Consider the following 21,530-nt stretch of genomic DNA (forward strand, 5'->3'; position numbering starts at 1 on the left):
GTTTGGGACAAATCGCACAGTGAAACATGATTTAGCAAGGACTGAATTATTATTTAATGAAAATTAATGTTTAATAAAAACCTGTGGAAAACATAATTAAAATAATTTGTTGTAGTGCGGCGGAAGGATATGCCACACCCGGCCGGATCCTTCCGCCGGCGCAGCACTCGTTAACGGCGATCGCCTCGACGCACTCACTACACTTAGCTGCGCGCACGGGCGCGTTCGGTGCACACGCTTCTAGGAGACGTTGATGAGGCATAGCGGTCTATGCGACATAGAGGAGCATTGGCGGTCGGCGTCAAAGTAATGGTCATGTTTGCATGATCACTTCTAATGTTTGTGAATTTTTTTTCTGTAAATTGTTTCCCTATATTTGTAAGAATCATTTAACTTTGAAGTGTAGAGTATGAATTGTGGAAATGTTCAAATTTTTTTGAAGTGATTGTTTTTAACGTCGTAGATTTTAATTCGTACTTACTGTCATCTGATATCAAGTTTCATTACTGCAAAGTTGGGCAGAACAATATGGCTATGTCGATGATCGTTACCTGATAATAATCCGACTATTTCAAAATGCATTTATGATACCACTGATGTTTTACTATGTGTAGTTATTCTTTGGTTATATCAAAATGTAATAAATGGCGTCGTTCACGTGTTCATAATAAATGAAATAGATTTAGTGTTTACATAAAATTTGTTAAATAAGAGCTGAAATTTTAGGATGGTAAGGAATGTGTGTTTTAAAATATATAAAATATGATGTAGTATTTTTTAGTGGTCTACGGTACGTTTCTGAATCTTAATTGCTGTTTTCGTACCTAGCTGACCTGGACTTCATTTTTTTAAAATTAAAAACGACTTAAAAAGTGTAAGTTTGGTTACTGCCCCGATTCCAGATCGGGTCCAAATTCAAGTACACAGTTAAGTACTTGGTGACAACATATTTCATCTACCCTTTTGGTGTTCTAGAGCAGAACATTTCGAATGGTTGTAATTTTTAGCGTATATGAAAAGTATTAAGCCGGAACTATATTAGCCTCTCGCACCTCATCCTTTCGTTTTTCATTTGCCGAGCGATTTACAACACTTAACTCGTCCGCCCAAAAAATTTTCTATTCTAACACTGCCAACTGTTAAGAAAACTTAAATTTTTAAGAAAATTTATGTTGTGTAATTGGAATAATTAGACCAGCTGTTCCCATTTTTTTTCGTCCAGGGAACCCCATGATCGGCTTTTCTTTTCGTGGAACATCATCTAATTCAAAGAAAGTTATTTGATAATAATTGTGCCTGCTTTATATGAGATTCGTTCTGACTCGCAGAACCTCAGGGTTCCGCGAAACACCTTTTGGGAACCGCTGAGTTTGACATTATTCTAAGCTATACACTTGTAGCTGATTAAACTTAATTTTTTCCATTCTGATAATTATTTATTATTTCCACATTTACCATGTATAATAATTACACTTATGTAATCCAGACAGTTTTTATTTAGAAATAAGCAGCCTTTAATATTTGTTTTAATGAAAGTTAAAGTTTATTATGGGAGCAGCTAAACAATAAATATGCTATAATGAACAGTTACCATTTCAGCCATTTATCCATTCATCAGTCAAAAGTACGAAGTTACCAAACTTTTGATGAACGAACAGCTGAAATTTTTGTGACCATCTAATTGGCTGCAGGTCAAATTGACGGATGGATGGTGGAGGCGATGGACTAGTGTAATTTCAGCTATAGTCTAGTCGAAATTTCAATAGTCTGTGCTCTGTGGCCTCAGTATTTCCATCTGTCAATCAGTTGACCTGCAACTTACGTTTTGCTGTAGTAAAAACCTTTTTTTGTCAAATCATTTTATAAGTGTGATATTAATTTACTGGATAAAATTATTTTTTAAAAAATATTTAGTTGCTGGGAAATTTTCACATGTTACGGTTGACATTGTTTGATATTACAATTGCAAATGTCAGGGATCTGTGCTGAAAATAATGACGTGCAATTAAGTAAAAATTCACTGTAAGGATATTGCAATATGATGTTTATTTGTTTTTTTCTCTGAGATGACTGTCATTGTTTCAGCTGGCAAATCTGGTGATTAGAAAATTGTATGTTTTCAGGCGGAGTTATTTGTGTTGTTTGAACACGCGGCAGGGTATGCCCTGTTCAAGGTCAAGGAGTTTGAGGAAACAGCAATGCTGCTGCCGCAAGTAGAAGAATCCGTCACGGATTACAGCCGTTTCAATAGCATTGTCAAGCTTGTTGGTTTCTCTCCGTTCAAAACTGCACTGAAGGCACTGGAGAATATTAATAGTATTTCCGAAGGTGAGTTACTTTTGTGTTTTAAATTGTTTTGGAGAGTATATTTTAAAGGTTTATTAATTATAATGTAGTATTTCGTATGGCGGAACATAAAATTTTTACGTGTAGTCTACTAAAAAACAGGTGTTTACGCAGAATTTTTTTTTTTTGCGGGGGGGGGGGTTTAGAACCTTTTTTCCCTGCTTTTTTTTCTTTTTCATTTTCTTTCTATTTGTTGGTTCCCTGGCACACTTCCCTGAAAGAAAATGTCCTCTAGATTTTCCTAGCAAACTTTTCCCTGTCAGATGGAGGCATGAGGGTTTTTCCACCTCCAATACATGACTAATTTTTTGTAAGGTTTTTATTGAGAAAGTTGGTATGATACTGGACTTGGTTATATATATATATATATATATATAAATATTTTTTTTTATTTAGGTGTCTTGCCAGAGGATCTGCAGTTGTTCCTGGAGACGTTCTTGCCGAAGCCGGGGAAGAAGGCCAAGTTCACTCTTGGCGTGGGCGAGCCGAAACTGGGGGCAAGCATCAACGAAGCCATAAGCATTCAGTGCCAGCACACGGGAGCGATCCCGGAGATCATCCGAGGTGGGTCACTCACTGGTGTTCTCAGGTCCAGGCAGTTATTGTTTAAGATGAGATTTCAGAAACGTGGCTGTGTCCCCAACTAAATAAAGCCCTGTGGAGCAAGTGGCACAATGGTTAGACTGCTGGTTGCAAGCCTGTAAATGTCTGCCTCACCTGTCACCCTGCTTCCCATGGAGTGCTTGGACGTTGTAAATCGATGCCTGATGCGTGCAAAATTAAAATTTGTGCAATATGATTCGTGCCTGTAACTTCGCAGTGCTGCATTTCCAGACAGATGTTCCTTAAGGGGCCCACCTAGTCAGGGGTGTATTAGTGTTAGTGAGGCGGGATGATAGGTTCCAACCTCCCAGGTGCTTCTAGCGTGTTTTCGCCTCTAAGTGGAACACTGTAAACTGGCGTGCAGTCTTCTCATCTTGCATGGTACAACTGTGAGATCTGTGTGGTGACCATAATGCTATATGACGGAGAAGGAAGATAGAGATGTACTGTAAGAATCTTGAGTGGTTTCAAGAGTCTATTGGATGTTTCATGCCTAAAAATTATTCAGAAAATACATGTTTTAGCCTTTTCACTGTTATATAAATACAGTTCGGAGTGAAACACAGAACCAGACCTACTTGTCCACCCTTTTAAAACAGACACCACTCGTGTATCTTGAGTAGTTTTCAGTTGAATAAGGGCCCTTAAAAGTCTTTAAATTTCACTAAGAATCCTTAGCTGGTGAAAAAAAAAAAGTGATATAATTACTGTCTCACCTGGGAAAGGACATCTGCCGATTTTTCCCATCATAAGAATACATACAGAAAGCACCAGAAAGTCTCAGTAGCTGGAAAAATGCCTTTGAAAAAACAAACACAGACAATTCACGCAACTGTCTCTCGTTCTTTCTTTCACCAAGACACTACCAAATGTTCTAGCAATGCAGTTACAACTTCCAAATAAATTCAAACGTAAAATACAAGTATAAACAATACGTAAAGTAAATAAAAAAAACTGAGAAATGCAATTGAACGAATAACAATCCAGCGAACCAAGTGAAAACCGGTAAAAATATCTAGTTGATTTGCTTTTTCTGGATAAAATAACTGAATATCAAAATTAATTGTGAGAATACGTATTTCTGATGATCGAACACAAGCATGAGGAAGATAGGTACAGTAGCTGGGGAGGGCAACGGACTATCGCAGGAGGAATGTGTTGACTCGATGTAAGCTTTTGGACATACACCATTGCTTAGCACTAAGATTGTGATAGATCAATCGTTTTCTTTTCCAACTTCCTCAGAGAAATATGTGCATACCGGGTCCATACCGGGCATTGATATTATCTTTGAAAGATTTGTGCAATGGTGAGTGCATGACTTGATGTAAGCTTTTGGACATACACCATTGCTTAGCACTAAGATTGTGATAGATCAATCGTTTTCTTTTCCAACTTCCTCAGAGAAATATGTGCATACCGGGTCCATACCGGGCATTGATATTATCTTTGAAAGATTTGTGCAATGGTGAGTGCATGACTTGATGTAAGCTTTTGGACATACACCATTGCTTAGCACTAAGATTGTGATAGATCAATCGTTTTCTTTTCCAACTTCCTCAGAGAAATATGTGCATACCGGGTTCATACCGGGCATTGATATTATCTTTGAAAGATTTGTGCAATGGTGAGTGCATGACTTGATGTAAGCTTTTGGACATACACTACTAAGCAATGGCGTATGTCCAAAAGCTTTCCATCAAGTCACGCACTCCCATCGCACAAATCTTTCAAAGATAATATAGGAGTGTGTTGGCATGACGTGTTTGCGCCCGCAGGCATTCGCGTGCACTTCCACAAGCTGGTGAAGGGCCTGACCGACAAGTCGTCCAGCATGGCCCAGCTGGGCCTGGGCCACAGCTACTCCCGGGCCAAGGTGAAGTTCAACGTGAACCGAGTGGACAACATGATCATCCAGAGCATCGCGTTGCTGGACCAGCTCGACAAGGACATCAACACTTTCTCCATGAGGATACGGTTAGTTCCCCCAGGTGTACACCGCAACGGGATCATGAGTGAGATACTTTGGCTATTTATGCTTCAAACAAAAATTTTTTTTTACTCGATTGCTGTGTAGCACTTGTGGAAATGTAAATTGTCAAACATGCATGTTGCATTAAAGATGCAACTTTTCGCTCTTTGATTATCTGAGATAACAAACTGTGATGCAACTGGAGAGTTGATCAGACAGTCGGTTGTTTTCAGTTTGTAGCGATCGGCGCTATTGAGTTTGTGCGCGTGGGTTCAGTTACCCACAGTTGGCTAACATGGTAGCTTTGGTGCTAGAGTAGGCGACTAAACACAGTTTCTGCTTGTGTTGATAATGGAGTTGTTTTTTAATAATGTTTTGCGTTACAAGTAGGGTCTATGTAGAATGTGCTAGCATTCAAAATGAACTCCAAGTACAGTGAAACCTCGTTTATTCGTTCCCGCATTGTAGAATTTCCCGGTTTTATTGTTTAATGTCCGTGGTCCCAAAAAAATCCTGCAAGAACAATGTTAAAAAAATCCCGTTTCCATCGTTTACGAATATTTTTTAACCCGGTTTAACGGGTTGAACTTTACAGGCTTTTTACCGATTTCACATTCAAATTCCCGAGAAATATTCCAGTTTACGCGTGTCTACACGACACGCAATACCAATATTTACATATGGCGGCCATTACTAAAAGAAAACGAATAAAGTGAGCATGACACTGTTGCTAACAGGTTCACCAACTTCTATAAAACAACAGACGAAAGCTAATGCTCGCACGATAGTTCTTGCTTTGTGCGATAATCGACACAACAATATAACCGTGGTCGATATACTGTACATATTAGCTCAACGTAAACACGTTTCTATTTAGCGGCAGTGAAATCCTGCGAGAAACATAGACGAAATTGTTCATCCTAGCGTTTCCGTGGCCGGCCGTATATGCACGAGATTTTCTTTGTTTACGGTAAATTAGCTTTACGCATTTAACTCTAATGCACGTGTGAAATTTGTAATGGTTCATTGTAATGTATCGGCCTACAAAAGAGGTTAAAACCATTAAAGAGCATTTAGAAATTATAAATGCCGTTGAAAAAAATCCAGGCGAAAAACGGGTTGATTTGGCAAAGCGCTATGGTATTCCTCCATCGACTCTTAATTCTATCTTCGCTAGATTTTTGAGACGTAATTCGCGTGAAAGTATTGTATTGGATTAAATGGGAACCAAACGGGACCTGAAGAATATAGTGCAAATAATGGGAAAACGTAAATAACGGTAACGTAAATAAGGGGTTTTGCTGTATGTGAACATTGTAAATAAATTTGCCTATACCTATATAAACTTCTTTTTTGCAATTTAAAGCAAAATATTGCAAAAAAAATTCCTCAAAAATTTTAAAAAAATTTTTCTTCCCAGTGGATGGCACATTTTGTTCATTTAAAAAAATTAAGGAAGTTTGCTAATAAACCATTAGTTATTGTTCAAAACTGAGACTACTGACCCAATGACAAATGCTTGAGTTCTATGTACTTGTTATATTGTAGAGCACAACATACCAGTTGCACATTTTCCACCATAACCGTAACTTAGAAATACACTAAATCGAAAAGAAAAAAATTTCAATTTTGAAAATTTAAGGGTATTAACCCCCCGCCCCCTTTTTCTGTTCCCCAGGGCACATTTTTCTTCATGACTCAACCTTTTGGACTGGAAACACTCCAAATTGCCCTTAGGGGCACAGTGGACCCCGGTGCAAATTCCCACCATGTCCTAACCTCACGGATACAATAAAAAGGAATTATTACTACCCATAGCTTGTTTTTTTTTTTTTTTTAACCATCTGACCCCTTCCCCTCCCCCCCCCACTAAGATCTTAAGCTATCAAAATATTGTATTGTCAGAGGTCCTTTATATGTATGCAAAATTTCAACACATTTGGATTTTGAAAAGTGGGTAAAAATGTAATGGAAAGATTTTAATGCATTGTCCATTTATTCATACATACAGGTAAAGCTAATATAAGCACATGGTAAAAATTATTTAGCTTTCAAAATTCAAAATTGATACGTTCTTGCAAATTGTAGAAGTTTTTGTAATGAAGTTGCACATGTTTAATTGCGGTTGTGTACACATTTAAAAATCAGCCTTTCGTAAAACAATAAGTAAGTAAAATTTTCATTTAAGGTCTTGAAAAAAGTGGTAAATTGGTTCACCTGGTATTTGTTGACATGATTGCAGGGAGTGGTATTCGTACCACTTCCCGGAGCTGATCAAGATTGTGCCGGAGAACTACATGTACGCCAAAGTAGCGAAATACATCGGCAACCGGAAGGAGTTGTCGGAGGATAATCTGGAAGCGCTGGAGGAGATTGTGATGGACAGCGCGAAAGCTCAGGTCATACTTGCTGCATCCAGGTCTTCCATGGGTAAGGAAATAAGTGCAGTAATTACACATGCAAATATATTTTTTTAATTCGATTAATTATTAATTAATTAATTATTAATTAATTAATTATTAATTATTAATAATTAATTTTGCATGAATGGTACGAATTGTACGTATGAACTGTTTCAACCCAGCCAAACCATAGGGATTGGAGTTGCCTGTCTTTGTTATACACAGCAAGGTTTTGTTTGGATTTGTTATTGCGTAATTCTAGTTTAAAATTTATGTTGATTGTACTCGTGTAGAGTGTGTAACATTGCAATATTTCTGCAACCTTCGTTTGAGGTTCTGGATTTAGGAGATTCTGTACCAGGTGTACAGATGTTTGGTTAATAGAATGTTTCGGTTAAGTAAGTTAAATATGAAAAGAAATAAAGAATGTGGAGAGTAAACTAAGCCATTTATAATAGTGCAGGCTGGCTTTTTTTTTCTTTCAGAAAATCACAAAATAGGTAAATTTTTTATTAAAATTTTTTCAGAATATATGAACTTATGGCCAGGGGAAAGTCAGAAAATTTTTATTTTAGAGTTGTGTGGACATCCTGTTTAAAGTTGACAAGAAATTAAATAATTGGAAATTATTACAGCTGCCAGCTGTTTATAAATCATGCATGTTACTAATAGACAAGCTTAACCAGTTTTCCCCACAGAATAGGGATTTACAGTACAGTCAGGGATTTCCCACAAAATAGGAATTAACTATTTAATATTTTCTAATTATAGAGGAGGATTAGCTGGGTATGATTTACAACTTATTCAGATTAATTTAAACGATACAATCTTGATTAGAATGTAATTTTTTTATTCGTGTAATTTCACATGGAACATAAATGACCAAACTTTTGTTGTTATTGGAGAGGAATTAGACCTTTAATAAAAATTAAATATTCTATTTGAAAATACTTTACTTGAAAGAAATGTGTTTTAGTTGAAACTATGTTTTTAGTCAGCCAACCCTGTTAGGGCTGTCATAGTGATGGAAAACAAGCAGTGCACTATCGCAGGCATGGACATCTCGCCGCTGGACCTGGTAAACATCGAAATGTTTGCGTCGCGCGTGGTGGCACTTGCGGACTACAGGAAGAGACTAGCGGTGTACCTGTCGACCAAGATGTCTGACGTTGCGCCGAACCTGGCGACCCTGATCGGGGACCAGGTCGGTGCCAGGCTGATCGCCCATGCCGGGTCGCTGGTGAACCTGGCCAAGTACCCCGCCTCCACGGTGCAGATACTGGGTGCGGAGAAGGCCCTTTTCAGGTGGGACGCGCTCGCTCGTGAGTATAGACCCGGAAAATTTGCGGATTCAATGACCTCCAGGATGGACTCCAATATCCTCTACACACTCGGGCGAATGCCAACTGTTCATTGGCTGCTGACTTGTGAGTCGTCTCGACTGGGTGGCCTGTGATTCGACACTTCTACGAGTGAGGGTTTCTCTAATTGGCCCTCAGTCCTCCAGATGTACAGTGAACCGATGCCACAACACGAAATGAACCCGCGAATTTTCCGGGTCTCTACTCATGAGCCTTGTAGCCTTTTACTATACTGTTGAGTCCCGGAAGTTTGACTAGACCTGTCCGGGTCACCGAAATTCTGGATTATTCAGAATTTGCCTTAAACTGCACATAATGCTAGTGTTTTTAGATGTTTAAGACTATAAAAATCCTGCCTCCCCTTGCCCCCCCCCCCCCCCCCCCTACTCAAAATAAAACTTTCCTTTAGCTTAATTTTAGTTTTAATAATACTTTATATGAAGGCCTGGGTTCTTAATCTACGAAAATTATTAAATCCAGCTTTTTTTTTTCCTTCAAAATCCAGACCGGGTTAACTGGCTGTCCGAACCAGTGGAGTCTGGATTGGCCTTGTATATAATTTTTTTTTAAAGCAAAGATTTGAATATTACGTACAAAAAGACATACCATCATTTTGTAAGATTATATTAAACACATTACTAGAGGTGGGACGATACCACACTTTCGATACTCTATTCTGTATTGTTTTTTCAGTTCAATACTTTCGATACTTCGATACTTTCGATACTCCAGGTAATAATATTTTCCCATTAAGTAACAATTATTACAAATAACATAAACTAGTTTTAAACTATATAAATTCCCTCTTTATTACAAAAATACAAACTGCAAACAACTTTAAATACTTGAGTATAAAAAATAGAAGTGAAATACAAACTATCTTCAAGAGAGTTAGCCCTTTTTTACCGCGAACAAATGTAAATAAAAAGAAAATCAAAAAATTTTTCTTGTTTTGTTTCATTTTACAAACAACTTAATGCAACAGAACAATTTTAAATAAAATTTTAACGTGAGAAACATAAAATACAAAACAATCCGATCGTAAGAAAACAATAACAAACGGGTATATTAGGTTCAAAGATTAATGAATGCACAAAATATGAGTTCCTTGCCTTAGTAAAGCACGTGCACCATTTTCATAATCATTGCTAGTTTGCGCCACTAGTCTCGCTTGGTGCTGGCCATAGATGCTACTATTGAAGTCTTTGTCTGATACTATCCATATCTATGGTGCGTTAAAGTTATTTTTCTACGTTTGCAAAGGTAAACAATGAAATTTTTCAAAATAAAAGCATTAAAACGTAGTTTATCAGGAGGAATATAACAAAAAAAATTTGTGAATTTTAGGACTTTTCTGCTTCGTAAAAACGTATGAAAAGAGAAATTAATTATTTTATAAGTGTATGTTCCAGGAAAGTAAACCATTGTAAATATAGTACTTTCGGCGGGACCAAAATTAATCAGCGTATGACACGGGAAAATGTATGAAACGGTAACGTATCATCGAGGTACTACTGTAGTTGTATTTTGTATGATGGCGACTCAAAACTTAATTCAATACAAATGAACAAGCATTCCGGTATCGAAAAAAAGTATCGAACTTACAGTTTCGATACTCGATACTTTGCGATACCGTCAAGTATCGAAGGTATCGAGGTATCGAAAATCCCATCACTACACATTACTTTTCACAGTAAGCTCAATGTAATTTCTAGGGACTGTAAAAGCACGTACAGTGAAACCTCTATTTAACAAATCTCAAGGGACCAAAATTTGTTGTGTTTGTTGTAAAGGGGTTTGTTAAATGGAGGTTTCGCACAATATATTTCTAGTCATCATAAAGCTTCACATAAATGGCTAGAACTAACTGTCTTTCTGACTGTTTAATACAATATGAGGAATTAAACATGAAAAAGTACATAGAATACACTTGTTTAATGGCGAACCATTTGATGCTTGGAAATTATTAAATCCAATCCCCAGTGCTTCCTGGCGTGCCTTTTCTTGTGAAATCGGCCCAGAGACGTTGATGTTTGATGCCCTAGCCTTCATTAGCCAGTCAAAAAATATCTTGTCCCAAATCATAATTTTTTACAGTACATACTTTCACACTTTTTCGATTTGTCCCTACCAGAGAAGCGTTGTTTTTGATCTGTTCCCGGTTGGATAATATGGGCTGTATCCGAATACATAGGGATGCGTCCTTAGCACACACATCCCTACATCCCTTAGCAAATGCAGCCACAATGTAGAGGACGCATTTCTAATGGATGGATAGTATCCGAATACTTTTACTGCTAGCACCACCTGTTGACTGTCAGTCGTAATAATGTTCACGCAGCCATTTTGTGTAGGGATATCTACGAATATTCAGCAAAACGTAAATAATAAATACCTACAAATTAAAAAATAATGTAACGTGTATGTTATATATGTTAGCGATCCAAATAAAATAAATTTTATAAATTGTAAACTTTAAAAATACTCATGAGTTTTGAATTATCCTTTAAGTTTAAATTCGTATTTTTATTATATTTATTAACGTCTTCATTTGTCTCTGTTTAAGTTATCACTTTCGCTTATAATGTTTTAAACAAATCTTATGCTGAAAATCTGAAGTAATATTATACACAAACAAAATAAAACCCGATTCCGAAGCTAATGGATGTAGGGACGTGTTAGTGGATGCGAGTGTCGCATCCCTAGAAATCTCGAATTAGTGGATGCGTGAAGGGATGCATCAGATTCAACACAAAGATGGCCGCGTCCACTACGATGCACTTTTAGTGGATCCCTTAGCTAAGGGATCCATTAGGCCAGTATTCGGATGCAGCCATGGTCGAAACTCGAAAGTGTAGACGCCGAGATGTCGAAACATTTAGCTATGTCACTTTTTTTTCCACCTTCATCAACTGAATTTAAAATTTCTAATTTTATTTTAACGTCAAGCTGTCGCCGCTTTTTAGGATTTAATTCATTTTACAGTAGTAACGTGTTGATTTCCATAACTATGTGTGGAAATAAATAAACAACAGTGAAAACTAAAAAAATGGAAATTGTACTACACCATAGTTAAAAACATTTACGTGTGCGCATCTTTAACCATAGAAACGCAGAATATACTAGTTCGTCTTGCCAGAGCGATGGTACGAGAGGTTTCCGCCACTAGCGCTAAATGTACCTGCCATTTTGAACAAAGTGTGGCATGTATACATGACGTGTGTTATCCATGATGCTTTGTTTATTTATTGTCTTCCGCGATTGTGCTTATTATTTTAAGGTTATACACGTATTTTTAAGCAGTGAATGCAAAAAAATTAGTGGATGTCTTGTAGGAGATTTTTATTTTTGCGTGTTTTTCAAAAGCGGTAGTTCGTTGTAATGGGAATTTCACTATTTCGGAACAAATAAAATTCGGTATTTATAGGTTAAAACAGCATTGATCTTATGGCGGTTCGGCGGGACCAAAATTTTATTTCGTTGCATGGGTTTTTTCGTTAAATAGAATATTCGTTAATGGAGGTTTTACTGTATTAATGAGAGTTTTGTGTTAGCAGGATTTTCATTAATGAAGTTTCACTACATTGAAGGATGGAATGAATTGGTAGGGGAAATGGGATTAACCGAAAGCAAACTAGACTACTCACATCATTGTACACCTTATTTCTTACTTGAAAAATCCTGTCTGGGTTTAGTCTTGCCAGGAATCAAACCTGAATAACCTTGGTGGTTAGGCGAATGATCGGATCACTCAACCAGTATGGCCCTGTAGCGGTAAAGGTATTTGGCTTCCGTCATGTGGGTTGGGGGAAGGGTCACTAATTTGTATATCTGGAAACATTCTATAAATCTTAAAAAGTTTTTCACAGCTATTTGAAATATACACAATTAATTTATAATGCTCTAATTTTACTGTGTACAATGTTACAGAGCGCTGAGGACCAGAGGCAACACTCCGAAATATGGTCTTCTGTATCATGCCTCGTACATCGGCAGAGCTGCGCAGAAGGACAAGGGTCGCATCTCAAGATTCTTGGCTAACAAGTGTTCAATTGCGTCTCGCATCGATTGTTTCACGGGTAAGAAGGCATAGGAAATCCTTACACTTTCCTGGATAACCCGCACACAATTTTTCATGAAATGTGCATCGGAAAACCTTATTCGAAACTTGACGACTAGGTTCTTGTCAAGCTCTGACGTTGGTTAACCAGTATTTATTGATGGATGACGGACATCTTGCACGTAGTTTGTGTGTGTTTTTATATGAGAAAGACGTTGCAATAATTACTGACTGCAGTTCTGATTATCTGCATTTGCTGGAAAAAACCTAAAATGATTAAGAAGGCTCAGGATATGGGAAATCGTGCTGCTGGAAGATAGTACACTGTCGTGGAAAGTTGTATAGCAAAAGGAGGAAAAAAAATAGTTAATGACAAAAGTGCATTTCCACTGAGGCAACAGGTGACATTTTGTCCCAATGTTGCATGCAACAGGTAGAAAAGGCAACAGGTTTCCTGTCATTTCTACATGGACAGTTTCCACTGCTGTTGCTCATGGCAGGAGAAATGTTGCCTGTAGTCTGCCTGTGTGCATTGCTTTTTACAAATACCGTATTGGTCCGAATATAAGGCGACCATTTTTACATAAACGAGAGATGCAAAAATTGGAAGTCGCCTTATTTTCGCACCCAAGACGTCAGAACCGCAAACATTAGTTCCAAGCTGAAAGCTACAGTAGAAACATTGTTTAACAAAACGTTCACGATTTTTTATATTAACTAAAACTTTGTTACCTCACATGGGGAAAAACGATAAATCCACCAAATATTGCAGTAATTCACAATTGTTTGAAGTTGAAAATTAAAATATTTGTTCTTGAGTAAAAACGTGAATGTTGAAGCATCTCAAAATGGCAACCTTTTATTTCACAATTCATATTTTTACTTTGTGTACAATCGCGTGTTAACATTTACGGTAATTTATCTTCAGATTTGTAACGGAAATATTTGTACTAAAATATCACAGTTATTTTCAGAACGATTGTTTACATTTACAAACATTTAGGATGTAATGTTTGGAAATTCACGGCTGCCAACTGTCTTTCCACAATATTTCTTTGTTGTAAAACGAACATTGCCGAACACGCACGAAGACACCATATTAACATGAATTTGGTACGTTGCTTCAAAAGCTATTTTAATAATCCACTCTTTATTTATGTAAAAACCTTTCATAATTATAATAGATTATTCTTTCAAATTCACAGAACAGACTCTCTCTGTCAGAGAGTAATATGGACAAATATACGCGGTCACGTAACCGAAGTTATTCATGGCCGTATGCTTCATCATGTCAGCTAGCCACTTAATTTGTTCCGGCAAGATGCATTCTTTGTTTGCTTTTTTTTACGTTAAACACACTACTAAATAGTAATACACCTTGTTCTGTGGTAATACGTAGCTTAAGTCAAACGGAAAGTTAAATGCTGTATTTTAAGAGTGATTAATAGCCATTGTAAAAATTTTAAATTCGTAGATACAGTAAACTGTGAAAAATGAACAATCACACATCGGTGGAACGGCGGTGAACGAGCTCTAGACAAATAAACAGCTCTGAAGATGACAATTATGCAGCTTCATTAGAGTAAACATACGAAAAAATTTCTAGTGTAATATTTAAAAATGTAAATATTTTCTAATTGGTTTCTTTTGACTTTTAGGGTAGGCCATTCAAACTTATTTTAAATAAGTAATGTGATAAATATAAATTAATTGTTATACATAAATGCAAAAACGATTTATCAACACAAAATGTCTAATGAATTTTCACATTAATTTCTACCAAAAATTATTTTTACATTTGTTTGGCCTCCTGAAACTGCAGGTCGCCTTATATTCGGGGTCGCCTTATATTCGGGCCAATACGGTACATGCAGTTGTCCATCAAAGTGGAAGAAATGATAGCTGCTACATTTTTGTTCTTAGTATGCTGTTGTAAAGCGAAAAAGGAAACACCATGGGTGGAGAAGAGATATATTTTTAAAGAGTGTACCACTTCAAGAAAATTCTGTGAAGAAGCTAATGGCCAATAGTTAAAAAATATTTTTTTAGAATAAGCGTTTGATAATATTCTATAACAGTGGTCTTCAACCCTTTTTGAATATAGGGCCAATTGTTTCTGTGGCTGAGGTGTTTTGCTGCCTGCATTGTACCATACACATGATATATTTGCCAACCATATTCATAAATATGACTTTTTTTATTTGTGATTAGTTTATTTTTGCATATGAAAAACAAACTTAAATCTAATTAATTACATTTAAATCAAACATATTTTATATTAAAGTAGGTTATACTCAAGGTCTGCCAAACCATTGTTTTTCAAAATTTATATAATAAAAATCTGAAATTTTAAAGTTGTGATAAAAATAAATTAATAAAACTATAAAAGTATTATATTTTAACTTTTCCATTTCAAATCATACTTAGGAAGGTACAATTATTTTAGAAGAAACAAGAAAATTGTCGTCTGGTCCCAAAAATTCACATGGCATGTTGCATGTTTCAGACTGTTGTAGAAACATGCGAGTCAAAATTGAAGCAATCTGAAATCAATTAGCAGTTATTAGTACCACAGAAGTAAGATTGTTTGATAATGCTAGGGTTTCCAACTACTAGAGACAGTTACAAATTTCTATGGTTTATCTCAAGAATTACTTCTCTCATTAAATAACTTATTTTTTTTAAATTTCCACTACTTCAAACCAAAATTAAGCTGCTGAACATCCCACAGTATTGGCAACTGTCTGCATTACTCAATAAAAGCTACAGTTTGTTCCTTGGATCACTTCACGTTACCTCCACATGTTGCCTGCTTCCCGACCAGAGTGGGGAGTTCAGTGACGGGTGACAGGATTCTCGGAAAGAGTGATAGGTTTGACACTGTTACACTGTTGCTTGCGTGTTGCGATATCTGTTGACCTTCAGCTTGGGGCTCAGTGACAATGTCGCATTCCACATGTTGCCGAAATGTTGCCTCAGTGAAAACACGCTTAAGAATTCATATTACAGAGTTCATTAGAGGGTCATAATTACCTTTTCAACAGGGATGATCAATTTAACTGAAACTAGTGCATCTGCATGTTTAAAATACATACGTACGTACAAACAAACAACTTGCAATTGCTTTGGTGTGATGTTACTGCCATAATATATTTGTTTTTTATTATTTAATTTTTGTTACTTATACTCTTGTGAAAAAATATTAAATTTTTCTCAAGTAATTTTTTATTAGTGTACTCAAATTAAATATTGACCCAGCAAAAATTAAAAAAAAAAAATGTTAAATTGAATTTTGATATTGCTGCACTTAAAAATGTAGTACTACATACATCTTACCATCTAGTGAGACATTAGTCTTCTCGTATTGTTGCTGGTTAATACATGTATTCTATGTTTTTGTATGAAATTGTAATTTTTAATTCATTTTCAGAGGAACCTTGTAATGTGTTTGGAGAGAAACTCCGGCAGCAAGTAGAAGACAGATTGAAGTTCTACCAAACAGGAGAAATACCGAAGAAGAATGTGGAAGTCATGCAGGAGGCAATCACTGAGGTGAGAACTTTTGACTCATTGGAAGAAAGGAAATTGTAGCACCTTAATCCTGGAATGTGTTGCAACTCAAAAGTGTCCTAAGAGAACAGTTTATACTGTTAAATCATATAAAAAATGTAGTGGTTTTTCCCCCTTACACTTTATATAAAATAAACTTTCATTTTAAAGTTTTTGCACATCGTAAAAGTCTCCTGTTTTGAATATCTTTATGTTGTTTTAGGTTTAGCTTAGTTATTCTAAGCTATTAGGGGTGTGCAAACATTAGAAATTTGGAACTCTAAACTAAAAAAAAAAAAAGTTAACTTTCAAGTGTCTATAACACTTTAAAAGCCACATTCAAAGCATTGCATAGTTCACAACTAAAATAAATTTTGTGGGTAAAAAGGTAAGTCACATTTCAGTAATAGCTAAATTGGTACTATCAAATTATTCCATATGTTAAGATAAAAAAACAGGGTAATCAATAAAAAAAATTGTAAAATGAAAGAAATTAATTTATAAAATTTTTGCATGTATTAATTTTTAGAATACTTATTGGTGGTAGTGGCATGAAAGCAAAATTATGGTAGTGTTGTTTTCAGGATTGATTATATTCTTTTGTTGTTTCATGTTTTGTTCTTATTCAAATAGGTACATATTATTTCATTTCTTCAAGACTGGATTGAATTTGGAAACACATAACATGAAAATGACTAGAGAATATTTGTGGATTCTATTTAACACTTATCAAGAACCCATTTACATTTCCTATTTTCTCTATGATCAATAGTTAATTCTGATTTTACACAAACTCAAGTTTTGAATCTAGCTCTAGTTTATTGCATCCAGTAGAACTTTTTATTCTGTTAAAATTTGTCATACAAACATACAGTTAGCCAAATTATGAAAAAATCTTTTGTCAATGAAAATTTTAAATCTCATATTTTGAATCTGTTCAAATGGTGTTTCAGAGTAACTGTAGTGAGGTTAGTTATAGGTAGAGCCAAGATTATATGGTTTTATTTTGAACCTGATTTCGTCATTTAAAACCACACATTTCGTCGTTATTTCGTCTTTTAAAAAAATATGGGTTTTTTTAAGCTATTCATGGTACTTACACAATATATTTCACGATTGTGACATAAAAAATAGCAGTTGGGCCTATTGTGTTGTTTAGAATCACATGTAATCAACATTTTAATGTTCTGGTTAAACATTTTCTCTTATAAAGTACCATATATTCTCAGGAACCGTCAAAAAAAAATCTGATATTTTGGCACCAAAACAAAAATAATTGGGGGAAAAATGGTAAAACTCACAATAAAAGCTTATAAAAAGCTATTATTTAACACGCAGCATATATTTTGTGTGGGTTTATAATAATCGTACTAATGTTCGTATAAGAAGAGAGAAAAAAATCGGACATTCTGCTTAAAAATACGGCAGCAGTAGATTGTGCAACGTAAGTGGGAGCGCGGGAATCCGTCTAGACAGGCTGGCGGCAACACAGGCGGCGGACGCATGACGTCATACGACTTACCTCTCCTTCCCCTGTCCAGACTTCAAGGTTCATCCCTCCCAGGCATACAAACCATCGTGGCTCTCTCCCCCTCCTCCCTCATTGTCCTTTGGCATGTGAAACTGTCAACATCCTTCCTCCCCTTCTCAATACTGCGTGCGACGAAAGCCAGGTTTGTATAGTCCATTTCTGGTAAAATGAAAAATTTTGAAGGGCCCCCGCGACAGCCATTTACCGTTAATTGTTTTGATACAATTTGTTTGTTAGTTACAAAACATTATTTCTGCTGGAAAGTCACTGAAACTTCAAAATTTCTTTAATGGAAAAATTTAGCAGGGCCGTAATAGTATTCATTTTTACCGCAAATGAACTATACTCGCCCTTCCTGCCGGACAACACTCGGCGCGTGACGCGCACAGCCACGAAAAACCTACGCGATTTCCAAACTACACTAGATGTCCAACTGGAGTCTGTTTACAAAAAGCATTTAAGAATTTGTTAATGCCCAACTGGTTCTTTTGATATTGGATCAAGAGGATTTAGAGGAGATAAAATGGCTAAAAGGCATGTTTTCGAAGTTTTAGGTGTAAAAAACCCGTTACAAATTTCTTGAAAGTATCAGAGGGAAATGCATTACACCTTTATCTTTATTTTTCCGCCATATAATGTTACGGTCGCCGCTCAAATTTCACAGTTATCTGACGGGAACGAGATGACCGTGCCAGTTCAGAGCCTTGCACAGAGGTTTTACCGCGCTAGAACTACCATTGAGCGTCGCTTATCATCCCGCTTCACTAACACACAACGCTGATCAAACGGCACCCTAAAGCTGATTAGAGGAAGCACGTAGAAATGCAAGGCAGGAAATTCTTCTAGCTTATCAACCAGGACCCGGGCAAGTCTTGACTATCAAGCTTTTCACATTAAAATATAAGAGACTTGTATTGTGTAATTTCGGTGTTATTTAGCGGTTTTTCTTAAAAATCGCTCTTTTTTTTTTGCATTTTCCATATAAATTCGTGATTTCGCGATTCACCATATAATCGTGGCCCTAGTTATAGGCTATTTAAAATCTTTTGAAAAGTGGCTAGGGTTCCAAATGTGTTCATGTGACAGTCAAGTGTGGTTAAAGCAATAAAAGTGTAGGTTCAAGCAGCACTAAAAGCTTCATGTTATGCTGTGAATACTCATCATAAGTTTAAGGCTTTTGTGGTTATTTTTATGATTATTCAGGCAGCCATTGAAAACAAGAAGAAGAAGAAAAAGAACAAGAAAAGAAAACGTGAAGCTGAGGCTGCTGCAGATGGTGAGATAATTTAATAACACACATATATATACGTGTTGGTTCAGCATGGATCCTTCTTTGTTGTAGTGCATTCTAGATGATCTGAGTTCATGTGTTATTGATAAGTGCATTCTTCTTCCAGCCGAGTTTTAAATTATAAAACTTTTTCTTCTATTATATTACAATTAGTGTTGGGCCTATTCCTAAAATATACAGATTCCGATTCCATGTTATATATTTATATTAAAGGGTAGGTTCTGATTTTTTTCTTTTTTTTTCTGACAATGTTCAACAGAATAATATACTTAGAATAAAAGGTTGTTTATAATTTTAAAAATTTAATTGCATTATGTTTCATTTTCTGTGCACAAATTACCGTGTTTTATCGCATAATCGCTGCACTTTTTATACTAAAACCACGTTTGAAAAGTAGGGGTGCAATTTTATTTTTGTTAGGTAAAGTTATTCATAAAAACAAAACCCATTCATGGAAAGTACGTTCATTTAAAAAGTGGAGTATACAAGAGCACACCAAACAATTTAAAATAAGTCATGCAATAAAAACCTTTCTTCAATTTGAAATAGAAAAACAAAATCTGTGACCGGAAAGCGAGCCTGAACATGCGAGCATGACTATGTCGTAGTACACACCACGAAAGAGTGCGGGCCATCAAATGTAGTTAACTCAGCACTCGACAGAGAGCGTGCGTTGCATGCAATCGGCGAGATATCAATATTGATATTCGACTACGTGTGCGGTACACCGCGGAAATGTAGACGAACAGATAAAGTTTATAACTATTATAACGTCTTTAAAAGAAACTTTACACATCAGACAACTTCGTATTTCCGTTAATCAAATAAGTGGTTATGTACGAATAAATATTAGATTTCTACTTTAAAATACAATGTTTGATATGGAAAAAAGTACCTGCACAAAGCGCTCAGAACCTAATAGCGGGACCAAAAACATCATGCGAAATTTACGAGAGGTTTTTTTTTTAATCCAAAATTTTTTGCTCTGAAATATCGGTGCAACAATTATTTGATAAAAGAGGATATTTAGGGGTTAGGTGACTTGTTTGTAGTCTTCTGTGTTACTGGAAATTGTGTGTAGGTTAACTGAGAACAGATTTATGATAATCAGAACCGTGCCGAGAAAAAAGTAGAACCGACATATCACTATCTTTATAGTGATTTGATACTACTAAAAGTAAACCATTTTAGGATTATGAAAATTCATACTTAAGTTTGAAATCCTTCAAATTAAGTTACACTACATAGGAGTAATACAGTTTAATTTCATGGCATGATTTATGTAGGTATCTATTATGTGTAAAAAAAAAAAAAAACCATTGAACTTATTTTTTTCTCAGAAATGACCATCTGACTAACTTTATCCATCTCTGACATTGGCAATTTTTCATGTGCATAAGTTTTATTGCACAGAGGAGTGAATGCAAAATTTCATTTCGGGTGGGAGTATATCCCTCCAACTTCCCTGCATTCGCTCCTGATTGTACATGAAGAAAAATCCATTTTGGAAGATAAATTGGAAATATTTTGATTACAGAAGCAAGTGAAGTAAATGGTGTTTTGGATGAAGAAGTAGCATCTCCACCAAAGAAGAAGAAAAAGAAGAAAAACAAAGAGAAGGACGAATGACACCTAAGTGTGATTTTTGTCTCAAGACAAGTTATTTAGTAGTCAGATAATTTTTTTCCTGTAAAAAAATCTGAAATCAAGATATTTTTATTTTATATTAACTATAACTGTGTTGGTGGAAACTTTATTTCCGCATTTCTTTGATTACATGTTTTACTATAGTGTGCTAATTATTCCTTTTCTTTCACCATTTTCTCAAATTCAAACAGGAAAATACTTAGGTATTTTAAAATTCCTAGTCTCAAATTTATTAAACAAAGTGGCCTTAATAGAGGTGTAAAATATATGTATTTTATAAACAAAAAATAATAATTCCAGTTCCTCATGACACGATGGGACAAGATAATTAAAGGTATGTGTTGCTATGCACTGTACAAAGATAAATTCAACAATTTTGATGCATATTATTGATACTATCAACTGATGTAGAAGTAATATTGTCTCTACATATTTTCTTTTTGAAATTTGTTTTCTGTGTTACATATTTATGACATTCTGTCACTAATGCTGTTCCTACTCGCACATTGACATACACTGGAGATAATACCCATTGAAATATCATTCTCTATCAGTTTTATGAGTTTCTGACATTTTACCAATAATAAAATGTTTTAACTTTCTTATTCGATGCTATTGGGTAATGTTATTATGTTATAACATAATGTTTGTTGTTGAATGTACCAGCATTACTAATATTTCATGAAACCAGACAGTAAATGTTTTTCTTTGACTAATGGTGGTCACGAAAAAACAGTAGGGGGGGGGGGGGGGGGATAAGTAGAGTGG

General features: G+C 35.7%; 1 protein-coding gene across 1 annotated transcript; it reads left to right on the top strand.

Moving 5' to 3' along the window:
* Positions 1-564: 564 nt before the first annotated feature.
* On the top strand, positions 565-20,914 carry LOC134534126 (nucleolar protein 56). Its single transcript, XM_063372222.1, has 10 exons — positions 565-730; positions 2,124-2,328; positions 2,743-2,910; positions 4,728-4,926; positions 7,164-7,351; positions 8,376-8,628; positions 12,615-12,763; positions 16,175-16,296; positions 19,028-19,100; positions 20,653-20,914. The coding sequence occupies exons 1-10, from the start codon at positions 728-730 to the stop codon at positions 20,742-20,744; spliced, it is 1,452 nt and encodes a 483-aa protein (XP_063228292.1). The 5' UTR covers positions 565-727; the 3' UTR covers positions 20,745-20,914.
* The last annotated feature ends 616 nt before the right edge of the window (positions 20,915-21,530 follow it).

Source organism: Bacillus rossius, chromosome 7 (assembly GCF_032445375.1).
Source record: "Bacillus rossius redtenbacheri isolate Brsri chromosome 7, Brsri_v3, whole genome shotgun sequence".
Lineage (NCBI taxonomy): Eukaryota > Metazoa > Arthropoda > Insecta > Phasmatodea > Bacillidae > Bacillus > Bacillus rossius.